Raw genomic sequence first — 17,473 nt, 5'->3', positions numbered from 1 at the left:
TGTGCAGAGAGTGAGAGACTTACACCAAGACTTAAATGATGGAGCGAAGTATTAGAGGAGTACAATTTTCATGTGCAATATCTTCCTGGTTCTGCTAACAGAGCAGCAGATTGTTTATCTAGATTACCTGTGGAGTGTTATGGAGATGCTTCTGACCGTGATTCAGTTAATATTTGTTGGGTTAAGGAGTCTGCCATCCAAGAATCTGAGTGGAAGCATGCTTTGAAAGAAGATCCTCTTCTTCCTGTTGTAACACATTTTGTCATTGAGTGTTGGCCTAATGATAAAAATATTGATTCTGAACTATTGCCCTTTTGGTCCATCAGGCATGAACTGACACTTTGTCAAAGCTAACTTATGCGTGGTGAAATGGTTATGCCTCCTGATGCAATCAAGCCTAAGCTCATAAATTTGACTCATGAAGGACACCTGGGAAGGAATCTTACGAAGTCACGCCTCCGTGAAAGGTATTGGTGGCCGAGAATGGATGGCCAGGTAGAAAAGATAGTTAAGGAATGCTGGGAGTGTGCCTCCAATGACAAATCCCGAGTCACCAATGCTGCCCCATTGTCACCTGTAGAGGTTCCGCAAGAACCTTGGGTCAAACTTGGTTTGGACCTCATGGGGCCTTTTGAGTTACTTAATCCTGCTGAGAGATTTGTCATCCTGTTGGTGGATTATTCTTCCAAGTGGGTCTCAACCAGATGTGTTAGTTCTGTTAGCACCAGGGTGGGAATAGATTTTCTTAAGGATGAGTTTGCCAGTGAAGGTATTCCCAAATGTCTCATTACAGACAATGGAGTACAGTTTGTCTCTCAAGAGATGCATGGATTTTTGAGAGATTATGGTATTGTGCTTCAGAGAACTGTATTTTATGCACCCCAAGCCAAGGGACTTGCGGAGCGCATGAACAGAGTGGTTAAGGCGTGCGTTCCGAGAGCTGTGGAATTGAGGGTTTCCCTCAAAAGTGTCTTAAGGGACACATGGTGGGCACATCGCACTGCTGTCAACACCATTTTGCAAATATCTCCTTTCCATGTGTTACGGGGGAGGGCTGCCATGTCCAAACTTAACCCTGGATGATCACCTCTCATTGAAGGTCCTGTTTTGCATGAGGACGAGGTGAGTGATAGGATCAAATCATATCAAGAAAAGTACAAGGAGAGATTTGATCTGAAGAAATCAAACAAAGTCACATTGTGGAAGGTGGGTGAGTGGGTACTTGTTAAGAGACCACGGTGGCATAGGAAGGGGGTCACTGATTGTATAGGCCCTTTTGTGATTACTTCTGTCTACAAGAATGTTGTTACTGTTAATAATGGTGGTAAGTCGAGCATGTCTCGTCTGGTGAGGTTTCATGGTGACAAGTCTAAATTTTCTTTATGTTCAGATGTTTCACCGGGACCAAGTTTGCCTAAGCCAAATTCCTCTTCTTCTCCCAGGTCCCGTTGTCTTCCCAGACGTTATGAGGACTATGAAATGTATTGATTTTCCTTGATTATAATTTCTTCTTCTTGCATTTTCTCAGTTACTCTCTTCTTTTCTGTTCTCTTCTTTTTCTTCTGTTCTGTGTAAGGGGGATGTGTTGTAATGATTTAAAGTGATTGCTGTTGCATCTTGGTTCTATCTCCATGGTAGCGTCTCATGTGAGACAGTTGTACCAGGAGAACTGACAAGATAGCAGTTGAATTTGGTGTACATTTGGAGTAAATAAATACTAATTCAACTTACCTGAGTGTTTCTTCGTAACAAAGTACTATGTAAATGCTATTAAAATAAAATAGGTAAGCTAATAAGAGGCACTAAGCTTGGGCTGCTGTGAGTGGCAAAGAAAGACAATCATAGGAATTTCTGTAACCATTATATGGTATTGTTATTGACTTCATTGGTGGACCTGAATTGAGTGATCTGTAGTTTTAGACCCATGGTTTTATAATTAGTGAATAGTAAAAAAGAGTTGAGAAGCATAATAAGAGCCTGTGGTCCTGACGTGGAATCGCAAATCTTTCTTCTAATTATATAATGTTTAAGATTTTAGAACAACGCCACTCTTCACTGGGTTACCGTTACCCATGGGCACCAATTGTATATAAATGGGTAAGCATCAATGATCTATCACGGGTTTCCTGAACGCAGGTTTGTACCACTGAACATCTCCATTCTAGTTCTGCAGTGGCCGCCACCTTATCTTTACGGGATGCGCTGGCTGATTGGACAGCTTTCTTCTATGTCTTTCACAGGTGGCCACGGTACCCTTCTTCTCTTTCCATGTTTTCAAGGCGGGCAGTGATATCACTTCCTGTTTGGAGATCGTCGTTTCCGCTAGTGGTTCTTGCACGTCTGATACCAACGACAGCGAGCTGCGTACCATGGTGAGCGGGGCCGCGGCTGACGGGGCGGGCGCGGGAGATGGGCTGCGGAGCAGGGGGCACCGCGCGTGTTGTTCGCGAGACTCATCCTGCCGCGTGAGATAGAGGCAGGTCCTAGTGCCTGGAATCTTCCAGAGTCGGGATTGCTGCTCGCGGATGTTCCGCGTTCTGTCTGCGGCCTAGAGTTCTCCGTTGGTTGGGGCACGAGTCGTGCTCCGTGCGGATTCCGTTTTTTCAGGGCTGAGGAGGTTGTGTGATCGAGTTCATTTCCCGTGCTCTGTACCTTCAATACGGGTTGTATCGAACATCCACTTTTCTAGCCCGATCAAGGGCACGGTTAATTAACGCTCGTTGCTGATATATGTTGTGACTTACGGATCACGAGTTCGAATCCTCGCAGGGCCAGCTCGCTTTCTCGTCCCAAAAGTGTGGGTGATGGCGATAGTTATAGTTTACAGTGTTCGGAAATGGCATTAGAGGACGGCACCAACCCTTCGTCTCAAAAAGAGGTTGGTGCTCTTCATTGAGTGTATTACGGCGCTTTAAGTAGGGTGCATTACTAGTCTCTACCAGCGTAGAAATATATCGACTACGGATTAGGTGGTGTATCTGTCGAGCAGGGTGGGTGGGGACCCGTGAGAGAAGACCTTCAGCGCATTCTTCGGTCAATCTGGAGTTTCAGTGAGCTCTTGATAGGGTGTTTTCCAGAGGGAGATAGTCTATGGCAGCAGTCTTCAAACTGAAATGGGATACGAATGGTTGCAAACAAGTACTTTCGAGGTACCTCCTGAGTCTCTTCTGAGGGTAAAGAGCCCACCCGTACTCTGCAGTACTCTAATGACTGAAGTCTTGGCTTCTCTGATCTCCCAAGACTAAGATTAGAATCTTCTGATTCTGTATACCCTGCAAATCCAGGCCTCTGTGGTCTCACTTTACATCTGTAACATCGCTGCCCCCTACCTGTTCGGGTCCTCTGGTTCTGTAAAGGAGTTGGGATTACTCTACATGGGGAGGCGTCGCTGCATCCCTGTTGCATGAGATTGCATGTTGGAGTACCCTGGGATGTTTCTAGCTAGGGAAGAGTAGCACCCCGCTGCTTGAGGACGTGTGAAGGTGTACTACTCCGTATATTGTGGCCATAACTTACAATCTTGTGTGTTCTGAGATTGTAATTGTAAGAATTGAAAGTTTCAACGTCTACACAGTTCTGGAGGAAGAGTACACCAGAGTGAGGTGTGGTGCTCCTCGTTTTTTCTTTCACCTGTCTGCTCCGGGGCGTATCTTTATTTTGTTCAAATTGGAGGATCTATCAGGTGCATAGTACTAGTTAACGTGTTTGCCAGTGAGTGTAATCTTGTTACTTGTGTTTGTAAAGTTGCTGTCACCTGCAGGGGTATCATGGCGCTGAGCAGTTGTATGTGCATGGCCCCTGCATGTGGTCGGTTATCTTATTGAAAAGCCAGGCCTTCAGATTTGTGCGGAATTCAAGAAAAGAGAAGGCTCTGATGTGGAATGGGAGGCTGTTCTACACTTTCAGAGCAATGTGAGAGAATGCCTGTCCTCCTGATATAGTTTTATGTATGCATGGGATGTGTGCGAGTAAAAGTCCTGGGTAGCAGTGGTGTCTGGTTGGTAAAAGGAGATAAGACTCGGGTAGTTGGGCCTGAGTTGTGTTGTGAATGTGTGTGTGAGGAGTTTAAAATGAGCGTGTTTGTGGAGCTCCTTGAGGTGCAGGGTGATGTGATTCTGTGTGGGAGGTCAAGGATAAGTCTAGACGCAGAGGTCGAAATGGTGTGTAGTCTTGAAGTCAATTGGTGATCCTGGTGTAGAGGGTGTTCCCGTAGGCAGAGTTGCTGGTGGCTAGAGCGTGAGTGACAGCGGCTGGTATGCGAGTGAATTCTTGTATCTGGCCTAGCTGTAGTATATGGGGGAATTCATCATCCTTTCATCATGATTTGTGCTGATGCGGACTGGTGGTGTGTACTGAACTGTTTTGTTTTTACAGTGCTGTATTGCACTTTTAGTTTGACTTTGCCGTGCTAGTCATTTTCTTTCTGTGATGGTTGGGAGGTTGTCGTCATTGTGTTTTTTTATGTGCTTTCTTTTGCCTAGCATGTGGTCCTATCAGATATTTTATTTAACGCAATTTCATACAGCGCAGACTTTACCCAAAGGTGTCAGATCGCTTCACAATTGAACCAAGACAGTTACATGAGCATTGACATACTTGTTGCAAATGAGATAGTTGAAAAAGTAAATTAAAACAATAGGATTCGGATCGTACAGGCTAAGATTACATATTTACAACATTGTAAGAACTTCCTTGAGGGGCATGAAAAGGGATGCATTAATTCTGGAAGTGTTTTTGGAAGAGGAGATTTGAGATCAGCTTTGAAAGTCCGGGTAGAGGTGATGGTACGGAGTAGTGGAGGAAGCGAGTTCCAGATTGTGATCGCATTGCCTGAGAAGGATTCAGCCATTGATCTTTCCTTTTTGAAGGTGGGGGGGCTCAAACAGTAATTTTTCCGCATTACATGAAGGTCTAGAGCCTTCAGAGATTTTAAGTTTTATTTGCCAGGTAACGAAGGGAGGAAGTGTGCAGGGCTTTGTGTTTGGCCACTTACTGTGACTGGTTGTTGTGCCTGATGGGTACTTGGCTGCTCATGTGGTTGTTATGGAGTACATTGTCCTTTTGGGCATGTGTGCCTTGGTTGTGGAAGAAGCTGCAAGTTTGTCTTGTTTCTGGATCATTGTTACATTGTTCCAATATTTATTCTTTGGGTTAGGTAAAAATGTATAGTCATGTCTAGGTTGTTCCTTTGTGTCAAGAAATTGGATGTCTGTACATGCTTCCGGTAAGTTGACATGCTATGTGTGAATGCTTTCAGAATATGATCATATAAGGAATGTTGGTGTCTGTTTGCTGGGGGAAGCTTGTTGTGTAGCGTTGTAAGGAGATCATGGAACCCTAACAGGAGCTTTCAGTCTGTATATGTAGCCTAGAGTCAAACATAACTCCCAAATCCTTATCTTAGCGCAGCTATCTTCAACAACTAGATATCCTCTTTCCTTCAATTGAAATAAATCATGGAGCAGCGGTGGGCCAACTGGCTTACAAAGTTTCAGGATCATTAATTTCTTGATAGATCTCAGGGTGGCTTTTGACAACTTGTATTTTAAAGCATTTTTTTGGGGGGGTTACTCTGAACCAGCTATGTGCTGCTACTGGTGAAGGCAGCAATGTAGCATATGCTATTAAATCTTAGCTACTGCCTCTGCTCCAGTCAGCTGTGGTATTCTAATCGGCCAGCTCGCTTCAGTGGTTCACGTCTTTTCCTAGTAACCCCTCTCGGGTTGTCTCTTACCCCGTTTCGATGGGTGTTGTAGGTAGTCGGGTGTGGTTCATCTTGAGCTGCCCATTTCACCCTTATTCTTCAACCCATGTCTCAAACCTCCTGGCAGACTGCTGGGACCCTCGGCCATTAACCTCTTCTATGCCCATGACGAGACTATCTCGTCATGGACCCCGCTTGCTAATGTACCGCCCGGCACAGGGGGGGGCACTGAAGGGGTTAAAGCACTCTGCTGTGCAGATGACCTGCTGTTGCTATTGAGAGTATTTGTCGCTAAATAGCTGTTATAACCAAATGCCTTTCAACTTTATGTAAATGAACAGGGTTCTAAGAAAGGTACAACAAGGTTTCCTATATGTGGAGTTGACCGGTCACACACTCCCATGGGTTATCGGGTTTTGGCATGCCTAGTTGGGACACACACTATCACCTGATGGCTTAGGACCAGGGTGTCACTTTTCATTGTAACCTTTCTTTAAAGTTAGGGTTCAAAAGCTCTGGTTAATATGCTACCTTTAAGTCTCCTCTTGATAAACGTGCTCCTTGCAAGGCTAAAGTGATTGAGTTCTCTACTCTGTTGGCCTTGGGTACGCACAAACATTTTCCCTGTGGCCAAAAGGTTGTCTGTAATGTTAACAATGATCACATTGATGCCGTCACAGTGGGGGAGTGCTGAGTGGGGGGTGCCAGTAAGGTGGTTGTAGTAGGGGAAGCCAAGCATATGCATCCAGTGGCTAAATTGCATAATGTGAAACGAGAGAACCTAGGATTAATCACAGCTTCCCAAATTGTGTGACCCTAGGCAATTGTTTAATTTACCTACATTTATCTGTGAAGCTGCCTCCTTTCCGGTTGAATTACCCAAAAATCAGGTTCTAAATGGAATTATTTTGTACTGGCCTCCGTGGCCACACACTGGGCTTGCCCATGAGGCAAGCAGTCTCTTATAGGCGGACATTCTGCTTAGTAATGTTACAATCTTGGGTGATTTAAATTTTTATTTGGAGGCCTTAGCTGATTCAGATACCATTTCTCTGAAATGTCAGCCTTTGGCGTGTCTCAAATAGTAGAAGCTGCTACTCATTTAGCTGGCCATATTCTCGACTCTATTTTCTCAAATAATACTGCGATAGGCAACAGAAAAACAGTGCCTCTAACATGATCTGATCATAAGGCTGTCCTTTTTTAAGATTCAGTATGCACATTGTGGTCAGGATTCCCCAGCAAGTCCAGCATGGACGATATCTTCTCCATGGCATAAAACTCAAGCATTTGAGATTTCATTATGGCTAAATAACTTGTGTTCTATTATCTCTGCCGTTCCACAAATAGCAGCCTCCTAGTGCACCAAGTAGCTAGACGGTGTTTCCTTATCCCTGGACCAAGGGAAAAGATCCTGTTTCAAAAGAAACTATTTATTGGACCCTTGTTTCTCAGAGCATCCCAGGATCCTCAAGCATAATTGCAAAAGGCAGTAGAGAAAATGGCGCTCCTACCTACTGCAAACGGGGAAAAGTCAATTTATATAACTGTGTAGCTGAGTATAAGGTTCAGATCCGCAAAGAAAAACAACCTACTTTCACTGCAATGATCAAAGCAGCGAGTAACTGCTCCAAAGAACTGTTTAAAGTCATTTAAAAAAATTGACTCCTACCACCTCCAACACACTTAAGGGTTGGTTTTGGTCCTTTTGCAACACCTTGGCAGAGGCTTTTCACCTCAAAGTGGAGGTGTATATAATAATGTTAAGATTCTCAATGTAGGGACGAACTGCAACACAGCTACTCATACCCTACAAAACTATCCTCACCAAGCTTGAGAATTTCACTTCTACAAAAGAGATCTTAAGATTTGATTAAGTCATCAAAGTCTGGTTCTCAATGTGATCTGTCCCACCCCCCTCCCAAGGTGACCAGTTGAGCTGTAGAAACAATTGCCATCACTCTGCCTGAGATATTTCACCAAATGTTTCTCAAGCATTTTCCCCGTTCTTTGGAAGAAAGCATTTGTCCCTCCCCTTCTAAAAAACATAAAAATAAATCTCGACCCGCAGATGGCAAAATAACTATCAGCCGATCTCATGTCTTCCCTTACCTGCTGAATTAATTGAGAAAGTGCTGAACAGGCAATTGGTTGAATATATTCAGACCAATAATTGTCTGGATTCCTTAGTTTGGTTTCTGTACAGAGGATAGCTAGAAAACTGCTCTTATTTAAGCGTCTGAAGAGATTAGGAGTGCTATTGACCAGGGAAAAAGGGTGACTCTTATTCTGCTAGATTTCTCAGCGGCCTTTGACTGTCCATCATGGGCTGCTGATGGATCGTTTGAGCAGGATATGGGTGTCTTTTCTTAATGGCAGGGAAGAAACAGTCAACTTAGGGGATTTCTCCTCCTCTGCTTATTCTTTCTTGTCGGGTCCCGCAGGGATTGCTGCTCAGCCCGACACTTTTTAATGTATGTTACACCCTTGGCTGAGCCTATAAGATGATTTGATTTCTCCCTAGCATCATATGCAGATGACGCACACATTGTTATTTCTGTCCAGGGGACTCAGAAAATGACTCCAGTTTCAGTGATTGCATCCATGTTGTGAGTTGGTGTATGGCCAGTAACGGTCTCCAACTAACCTCAGCTAAGACTGAGATTCTGATCTCTGCACACCCCCAACTCCTTTCGGGACAGTAAAGAACTTGGGAGTTATTTTCAATGACTCACTTACATTCTCAGATCAAGTCAATGCAGTCACAGCGGCGTATTACATGCTCAGGCTGCTGAGAAATCTTCCAATTTATTCCTGTCCATTTGCAGAAACTTGCTGTTACCTCGTTAGTGATGGCAAAGATTGATTATTGCAGTGGATTATATCTTAATGCTCACATAAATAGATAATAGATTGCTGAAACCTTTCAGACACTCACCCCCAGTCGCAGATCTGGGTTGAATCCATCATCGTTCTTTAGCTCACTTTGGCACCCCAGTTCGGACCCTGTTCCTCATGGAGCAGTACAGCCTGAACTACCAAGTCAGGTCTTTGCTCTGTACCAGAAGCGAGCATCCTGGGACCGGTTTCGGGGTAACACCAGGCTAGCTTGGATCCACTGGCAAAGCGAGCAAGGGGCCCACGTCTGGGCATACAGGTTCGGGCTGGACTGTTTCCATGGGGAACAGGCTCAAGACTGGTTTGCATATGGCTGGGTCCAAACTGGAGTGGCGTGCAAAACATGACGATGGATCTGGGGGTGGGTGTTAGATTGATTCAGCATTCCGTCCATCTGTTCTTTTTGCATACATCTTAATGCCCAGCATGTTTTAAACAAGATGTAGACACTGCAAAATAAAGCAGCTAGGCTTCTGTTCCAAATTCCAGCCCATCTTAGCTTTAGTTAGAAAACTACACTGGCTTCCAGACAAACTGAGAATCATCTTCAAAGCGATTTGTTTTCCATTCAAAGCACCGCATGGACATGGTCCAGGCTTTCTTAGAAACGCTTCAAGTGGGTTACCCCATGCAGGTCTCTTCAATCCGCATCGGCAAAATTGGTGCCCGGATTTCATTGCCTGTCCTGGGGTAACAGAAGCTTTTTGCTGGGAGCAGCTAAAGCCTGAAATATGCTTCCATTAGACATAATAATCTTGCCTGATCTACTGGCCTTTTTTGATGGCTCTGACAACATGGCACTTTCCTGTATAATCTTCTCTTTATGGGGTCCAGAACCTGCCTACAGACTCAGCTAGTGCCAAGACGCCTTTCACGTAATTTAGCGCTTTACAAAAATACAACATTTCACGTTTCCTACTTTTTCTTCATTATCGTATATAAAAGGATGTTGAAATACATGACGAATTGATGTACATTGTACAAAACCTTGTGTTTGATTTACTAAAATAATATTGTTTTTCATGTATAATAGGAACACAACCCAAAGTCTGGACTCAACAAGTAAATTGTATCTTAGTTCAGTATTGACTTCTGATTTCACTGACATAATGTGATGTACTATGGTTAAACGGTGCTGCATGCTCATGATATGCACTTTTTGGATTTTGAAGAGACCATATCATGTTTTTAGTTCTTGCTAAGGCAGCGCTTGCACGGTCTTTGGGAAAAGCTGTATTCAGGTTTGGACTGTAAACTCCACCCATGTTTTTAATTCGCTGTCACTGTCCTTTGTTAATGAAGGCCTTTGCTTTGCCAACCGGCGTATTGGTCCCTCCTAGTACCTCCCTGACCCATGAGGACTGGCCCTTTCACTAGTGTTGTAACTCTGTATGTTTTATTTATAGTCCGTCAGCGCCATTTTCTTAAATAATTCGTACCTGCCATTGCAGGCAGGACATGCGCTCCCACAAATGCTTTTTTTAGGTCTCGCCTGGCGAAAGCAGCGCATGCGCTGGCCTAGCCAGGAGAGCACCTTTTGGAATCAATTCTGCGAGGGCTTTCATGCATGCATCTGCAATGGACAAAGATGGCTACTCTCGCCATTTGTCCATTGCAAACAGCATGCGTGTGTCTGCGGGACTGTTGACAGTCCCACGCCATTTTGTTGCCATCGCGTGTATTTTATTTTGTCAGCCCCCCCCCTCTCCGTGGCACAATCAGGCATCCATTTCTGTCTTTTTGCGGAGATCAGCTGTCATCACACAAGTAGATGCCTGCTTGTGGCCGGGGGAACTGCAGGGCAGCCTAGCATTTGCAATGCAATAGGTCTTGCATTTATGTGAGTTTGAGCTATTGACATTGCAAATGACAATGCCTTTTATTTATGTTTCAAAAACGAAAACAAGTATAAAAGACATTGCAAATGGCAATGCCAATAGCTCAAACTCTCGTAAATGCGAGACCTATTGCATTGCAAATGCTTGTTTTTTTTTTTAACGATTGAAGACAGCATCAGGTTTGTTTACTTTACATGATCGTTCTCACTTCATCAGAAACATTTGTCACGCTAATTTAGCATCAGGATGGAATTGCAGTAGGCAGCTGAGCCTAGAGCAGGGCCTGCAACTTGGAGCATAACAGCTCTTGGGGCATTCACAGCAGGGTGAGGGGGGCACCATGCACAGCACCCAAGCAGCCAGCCAGGCTGACAACATGGACAAAGGTACTTTTTCATTCTCTTCACTCCTCCACCCGCCCCACCCCCTTCTATGCATGTGTGTGCATAATTTCTGCTGTAATCTTCGTGTATTTTTTTTTTACTTGTGCTTCTTTCGTTTTTTAGGTCTCGCCTGTGTAGCAGCGCATGCGCTGCTTCGCCTTGGCGAGATCGGTTGTCGGTGCTTTTGCGTCCGGCTTCTCTGGAAGCGGGGGGGTTTGTGTCCTCCCTGTCTCCCTTAAGCCCTGCCCACTCGTCTAGCATTGCAGTGCATGGGCGCTACGTCTCTTCACGTTGTGTCCTGTTTCCCATCCACCATTCACTCGAAGGCTATCATTTTATTGAAATTGTGTTTATCCGGATCATTTGTGCACTTTGGCTTCGAAAATGTGTTTTGTATGATGGATGGCTTTGAAAATGTGCTTTGTATGATGGATGATGTTTTAACTTTTCGGACTCCTCGTTCGTGTTGTAAGTTTTCTGTAGTACTCTTTCTGCGTCATCCATTCTACCGTTCTTCTAATTTGCCGTGCAGGTTGTTAAAGTACTGACCCTCCATTTCCTTCTTTCCATGCCTACTTAGTCACGTGAGGAGGGTTATGAAGACTTCTTCCGGGCAGTGGTGTAAGTTGGGGAGCTCAGAAGCGTTGGGGGTTTGAAAGGTTTGGGGTCCCAGCACAGCGTCATGGCGGTGGGCAACAGCAACTGGTTGGGTGTAAACGTGGTGCTATTTATGGCGTATGGCAACCAGCGTTAATCACCTTTATGCAGACAAGAAACCCTCTATCTGGATGTTTGCGTTGTCGGGTTGCTTGGATAGTGGCTGGGCTTCGCGGAAGCACAACCGCTTCACCCTGACGCGCGCCTGCTCCTTCAGTGCCTCCCTCAAACCAGACCAAGCCGGTATGGGAATGAAAGGGTGCAGCATTATGGTGCCGCACTGTGAAACACACACATACACAGCACCGCTAACGACTGACGGCACGGCGCACCTCGTGGAGGTGTCTGTCCACAAAGGCAGTGGCATAACAGGATAAGCCAGGCTCGCCACACTCTGGCAGTGTGCAGGTAAGCAGCCTGGCTAGGAGTCACCACTGTCACCTCACGCCTCAGAGTGAACGGGGAGTACCTCAGGTGCGCGTTCTGGGCCCGGACGCACAGAAAGCATTCTTTCTGGAAAGGGGCTCAAAGTGCTGAGGCTCCGGGTAACTGCCGGTCATGCCTTGTGTGCATCCTGCTTATGCATGCACGCAAATGCCATCTGTGATGAGGGGACAGGCCTGAGATCTCACTCTTATTGTGTGGTGATGGTGGCTGTGAAGCGTTTTCTATCTGTGTCTAAGCGCACGATTGCCTGAGCTCTCTGCAGGTTCGGGTCAACCCAATCCAGTCACGGTGTAATAAAGGCTGCGCGAGAATACTCCTAAACCTTTAAAAATGCCATTGTTTTGGTCTGTGCCTTCCAGGGCTGGCGGATCATGGATGTCTTGCGTCTCAAATCATATTATGCAAGTCCCTGCCACGATGAGGTATTCATTTGAATTTGAAAGTAAACTTTAGATTTTCAAAAGCAATACTCCACGTCTCAACTTTACTATATTTCCGCTCCAAAGACTTCCAGCGAATTCCAGGCGCTTTCTGTATGAGAGGGTGTCCCCTTAGACCACTGTAATAAATGATGAATAGATACGGTCAAAACTGGGTACACTCAGGGCAACAAAGTAAGAAACAGCAAGCCATTGGATACTGACAAGACAACTCAGTGGGTTAGTGCGTTTGTTAGTACTCTGTATGATACACGTTCTTTACGACCCTAATCTTTTTAGGCCAATGCGCCCCATCAGGACAGTAGTTGGGGTGAGAAAAGGGTGGTTTTTGTTAGGAGCGTGGCTTAAGGAGCATAGCTAAGCATCCTTTCCAAGAGGCGTGGGCTACATAATTAATGCAATAGGTCTCGCATTTATAAGAGTTTACACTATTGGCATTGTAAATGATAATGCCTTTTATTTACATTTTAAAAACCAAACATAAATAAGTCATTGTCATTTACAATGCCAATAGCTAAAACTTGCGTAAATGTGAGACCTATTGCATTGCAAATGCTTGTTTTAAATAGCTGCTCATTCTGGCCTGGAATTCAGGGGTGCGGTCTCGCCTCTTCTAATCATACAGTTGCCTTTCCTCCTGCTGATTTCATTTGTGTAAACTTAGTCAGCTGTAATAAGTTGAAAGCAGCACTGGGCCCTCGACCCCACCACAAACAGGCTAAATGTAGTTTGAATGAATAGGACACTTATAAAGCGCATGGCTACCAAAGGCCTCCCAGCGCTAAAAGACTCTGGATTCTCTGGAGATTAAAGCAGGCTCATTGGCTGCATCTTTTTCTGTTCAACAAACTGAAGGCACACAAAAAAGTGTGAGAAGGCTGTTGCTGGTAGAAGTGAGCAATTGTTTCTTCTAAATGTTATAGGGCAAGAAATTACAATTTCACAGATATTGCGAAGTTTTCCCCTTTGCCACGCACACAAGAAAAATCATGTTTTTTAAAGTCTGTCGAACATATACTTGACTAAGCAGACTTTGCATTAAACGGCGTGCGTTCTTTTCCTTTAATATGCTGCTTTGCATAGAAGAAACTGCAAAATGTGAACGGTTTATTGTCAGGACAAAACACGCAAATCTCTAGTTACTGTGCTCTGGGACTACTGCTTAACTCCCACAGCAGTTGTCATACCTGTACCCCAACTTGTCTCCCTCCTGCAGCTAATACTTAAAAACAGCACTGCATTTCCTCATCCCAGGATGTAAGACAAAGGATGGCGTTTCAATATGAATGTCGAAATGCTTTCGTTTGTCTTTAACAGCGAGTTAGCCATTGTCTGTGTTGCAGTGTTCGCCATTTTCTTCACAAGAACAATCCAATGTTTTTACCCCTTGGGAAATTTCAGTTCACCAGTTACAAATGGTTTCTTCTGATTCATCTTGTAGAACCCATTGGAGGAGAATCATATATTGTGCCACTGCTTTCAGCTATGCAATCGCTGTTTTTTTTTTTTAGTTGACTCAGCAGGCTGAGGAAAACCACACACAAGGAGATTGAGGGGGTGGTGCGAGCTATAAAACAGGGGGGGGGGCAGGGGCTTGCAGACTCTGATAATGCTAGCACTGGGAACGCACACTTGCATGCAACCACAGCATCCATCGTGCTATGCACATATCCAGCATAGAGTGCTTTGGTAAAGTAGAAGTGGGCGAGCCAACACATTAACAGGGAGAGCCGAGCCCAAGGACTACCGTGACTCTAATAGTCTTTGCACGAGCCTAGCCCCGAAAATGTTTGCATGTAAACTGTGCAGGAAACACCGTATAAAAATAGGATGAAGACAATTTTTATTAAGTGAGATTTTTAACTTAGTAATCAACTGCATCAGGAGGCAATTCTTAAGTTTTAAGCATGAACCTGAAAATCCTCCCCCATGACCACAATGCCATTAGTGAGTTGAGACAAGCCAGTTGTCCTTGTGCGCCCTGTATGTGGCCTAGATTCTTACTTGGAGCAAAATTATAGTCAGACACCAGAAACGTGCTCGTATAGCATACACCGGACCTCACATATTTGAGAGTGCTCTCACATGCAATAAGGAACAAGCATTTGCAATGCAATAGATCTTGGAAGTTTGAGCTATTGGCATTGTAAATGACATTGTCTTTTATCTATGTTTTGAAAACCTGCACGCGTTGTGTAAACACACACTTTGTACTTATGGTCCTTGCTTACGAGAAGCAAGACTGTTTTACTGCCAGCCTTGCTTCTCGTAAGCAGGGACCACAAGTATAAAGTGCATGTTTATACACCGCTTGCAGGTTTTCAAAACACATAGATAAAAGATAGTCATTTGCAATGCCAATAGCTCAAACTCTCGCACATGCTAGACCTATTGCTTTTGCAATTGATTGTTACACTTTTGTTGCTAGATGTTTTAAAAATAAAGGTGCTTCTAAAGTTGGGCAGTGCAGGATAACCTAGTTACTGCCTTTCTTTAGCTTCACAATTAACCTTTCAAATAAAGGCATGCCTGGTTATTTAACTTGTTTCTCAATGTTAGTGCTTAGATGAGCAAACAGCAGCACATTGCTACTGTTGACTGGAGGGCTGCCCTGGACAGTGGGATTGCTGTTTATCTAGGCAAGAGGGCCTCAAACCGTTTCTGTAATAAGATCAACTTTTGTTCAGTGAAAATCATCCCGAGCTACTAATAGTGATGTAATGATGACCATCCTTTCTAAGATTGACAGCGGTGATAACATCAGTACGTTCAACAGGGTTGCCATTAGTAAAGTTTAAAATAAATAACAATTTGGAATGCCTCTATATGGGCAATGCATAAAAGCTATAGCTGCAACCCCCCCTGGCACCAAGACAATGACTAATACATTTCCCCAACTCAAATACATTTTGAAAATTCAACCATTTTTTTCTCCAAACCTCATCTTATGAGTTTATTATTATTAGTATTAGTATTTGTTAGGCGCAAACAAATCATCCCCACGGGGATCTCTCGGAGCCACAATATCAGAAAGATGAAGTAGGCTGCTGCTAAATGATTAAACATCTAGATTTTGAGGCGCTTGAACAGCCCCAATTTGGGACCATCCCGGATGTCCTCAGAGCTTATTCCAGTAGAGATGTCGCGAGGTAAGAAAGAGCGACCTCCCGTTCTGGTCTTGTTAATCCTCATTGTTTGCAGCAGCAGCCGATTACTCGACCTTAATTGCCGCGATGGAGTATAGGGAATTAACTTTTTCTTCAGGTAAGCCGGGGCATGCCCCTGTAGAGTCTTAAATACTAGACCTAAAAGTTTGAATGCTTCTCGCTTCCTAATTGGCAGCCAATGAAGTTGGCGCAAAAGAGGTTCTGAGGGCCAGCGAGATGAACGATTGAGGGCAAGCCGTGCAGCCGTATTCTGCATGACCTGGAGTCTGGAAAGAAGATGATCCCTACCAATAGGAAGTTGCCATAGACCAGCCTGCTAACAAGTATTGCCTGAATTAGTGACTTTCTTGCCAAGAGGGGCAACCAGGTAAAGACCTTTCTGAGCATGCACATCATGCCGAAGCAAGTGCCAGATGTTCTTAACATGTTGCTCCATGGAAAGTTTGTCATCCACCATAATGCTTAGGTTTTTCACCCACTTTTTTGGAGTCGGAAGGTCACCTTGTGCCGGATGCCACCAGTCCGCAGACCAATCTCTGCTTTCCCAAGAACAGAATCTGTTTTAGCTGTGTTCAGTTGTGGGAAATTCGCCATCATTCGCATACACTTTTTGAATCTTTCTCTGGTCGATGCGGGATCTGAATCGATGGTAATGATAAGCTGGGTATTCCCATATGAAACTGTATCAAACCCACAAGATCTAATAAATGGGCGTCAGAAAAGATACATAAATGTTGAATACCATGGGGCTTAAAATGGAGCCCTTTGGTATCCCTTTGTTAACAGCCAAAGTCTGAGAAGAGAACGACTCCAGCTGAGTTTTTTGAGATCTATCGGCAAGGAAACTTTCAAACCATATGAGTGCCATTCCTCTGACCCCAATCTCTCGTAATCTATCCACTAGAATTAGATGAGAGATGGTATGAAAAGCGGCCGAAAGATCCAAAAGGATCAGCATGGCCGAAGTACCCTTGTCCAAGGCCAGCTTGATCGTGTCTGACTTCTGTCAGTCCAGAGGTTAAAATAGTAATAATAAACTGGGGAGCCACGTCTGAAGAAGAGCCAGATTTTTGGTTAACCAGTGATGTGTGGACATTGCCCACCGTAATGGCCTCAAATGTTTCTAAGACACAAGATGTGGAATCATTATACTTATGACTCCGCACTAGGTTCCATCTGTCGGCTGAGGGAACTAAAGATTTTATCAATCTTTATCTTGAAGTGATTGGCAAGATCATCACAAAGTTGTTGCGTTTGAAGGATAGACGAGTTGTTCACTCTAGGATTAGTGAAGTCTTCCAAGATTTTAAACAGTTCTTTGGCAGAATTCTTGGCTTCCTAAATTCTGGACCCCAGATGTGTTATGCAAATGCACACATTTTTGTGTTGGATACTTGCTTTTGTACTTTTGGTAAACATATGATTCAACCAAGCAGACTCTTCTGTAATAGGCTGGTCTGCACCCTGAAGAGATACTTACAGGCACCTGGAGGCCTACTGGTAGGTCATGCGCTACTTGTTCAGGGGTGTGGAAATCCTATAGCCCGATGCAGAGGACATAATGTTTGGGGGGCAAGGACAATACATTTTCATGTTTAGTTTGTCCTTGGGACAAGTAGGCCCAAACCCCTACAGCACAAACCCTTCGGCTTCCAGATTACAGCGCCGCTTTATTGATCGGGGCATTTAAGGTAATATTTGTGTCCTTATGTTAATGCTGTTCAAACTTGTATTTATGGTTCATTAATACAGAGCCTTTATTATTTTGATGAACGCTTTAAGGAAGTGTTCTAAGTTCAGACAGCACTTCTGACAGTGGTTCCTGTATAAAAATGTGTACACACGTTTGCAAAGTTTGACAGTCTAAGGCTGAGGCTATGTATAATGCTTCCAGGGTGTACTCTGATTAGATGCAATCATATGTAAAAGCTTGAAAGCA

The 17,473-nt window shown here is 44.3% G+C and overlaps 1 protein-coding gene across 1 annotated transcript in view; it reads left to right on the top strand.

The window, feature by feature from the left end:
* The first annotated feature begins 483 nt into the window (after nucleotides 1–483).
* The window catches only part of ERH (ERH mRNA splicing and mitosis factor), a 36,827-nt gene continuing 19,837 nt past the window's right edge, over nucleotides 484–17,473 (top strand). The window contains exons 1-3 of the mRNA XM_085627910.1: nucleotides 484–769; nucleotides 1,100–1,206; nucleotides 2,241–2,372. Of these exons, the coding sequence (XP_085484036.1) occupies nucleotides 484–769; nucleotides 1,100–1,206; nucleotides 2,241–2,372 (525 nt within the window). The remainder of the gene's footprint in view (nucleotides 770–1,099; nucleotides 1,207–2,240; nucleotides 2,373–17,473) is intronic.

This window comes from Triturus cristatus, chromosome 9 (assembly GCF_964204655.1).
Source record: "Triturus cristatus chromosome 9, aTriCri1.1, whole genome shotgun sequence".
Lineage (NCBI taxonomy): Eukaryota > Metazoa > Chordata > Amphibia > Caudata > Salamandridae > Triturus > Triturus cristatus.
This window is presented reverse-complemented; position numbering and strand designations above follow the sequence as displayed.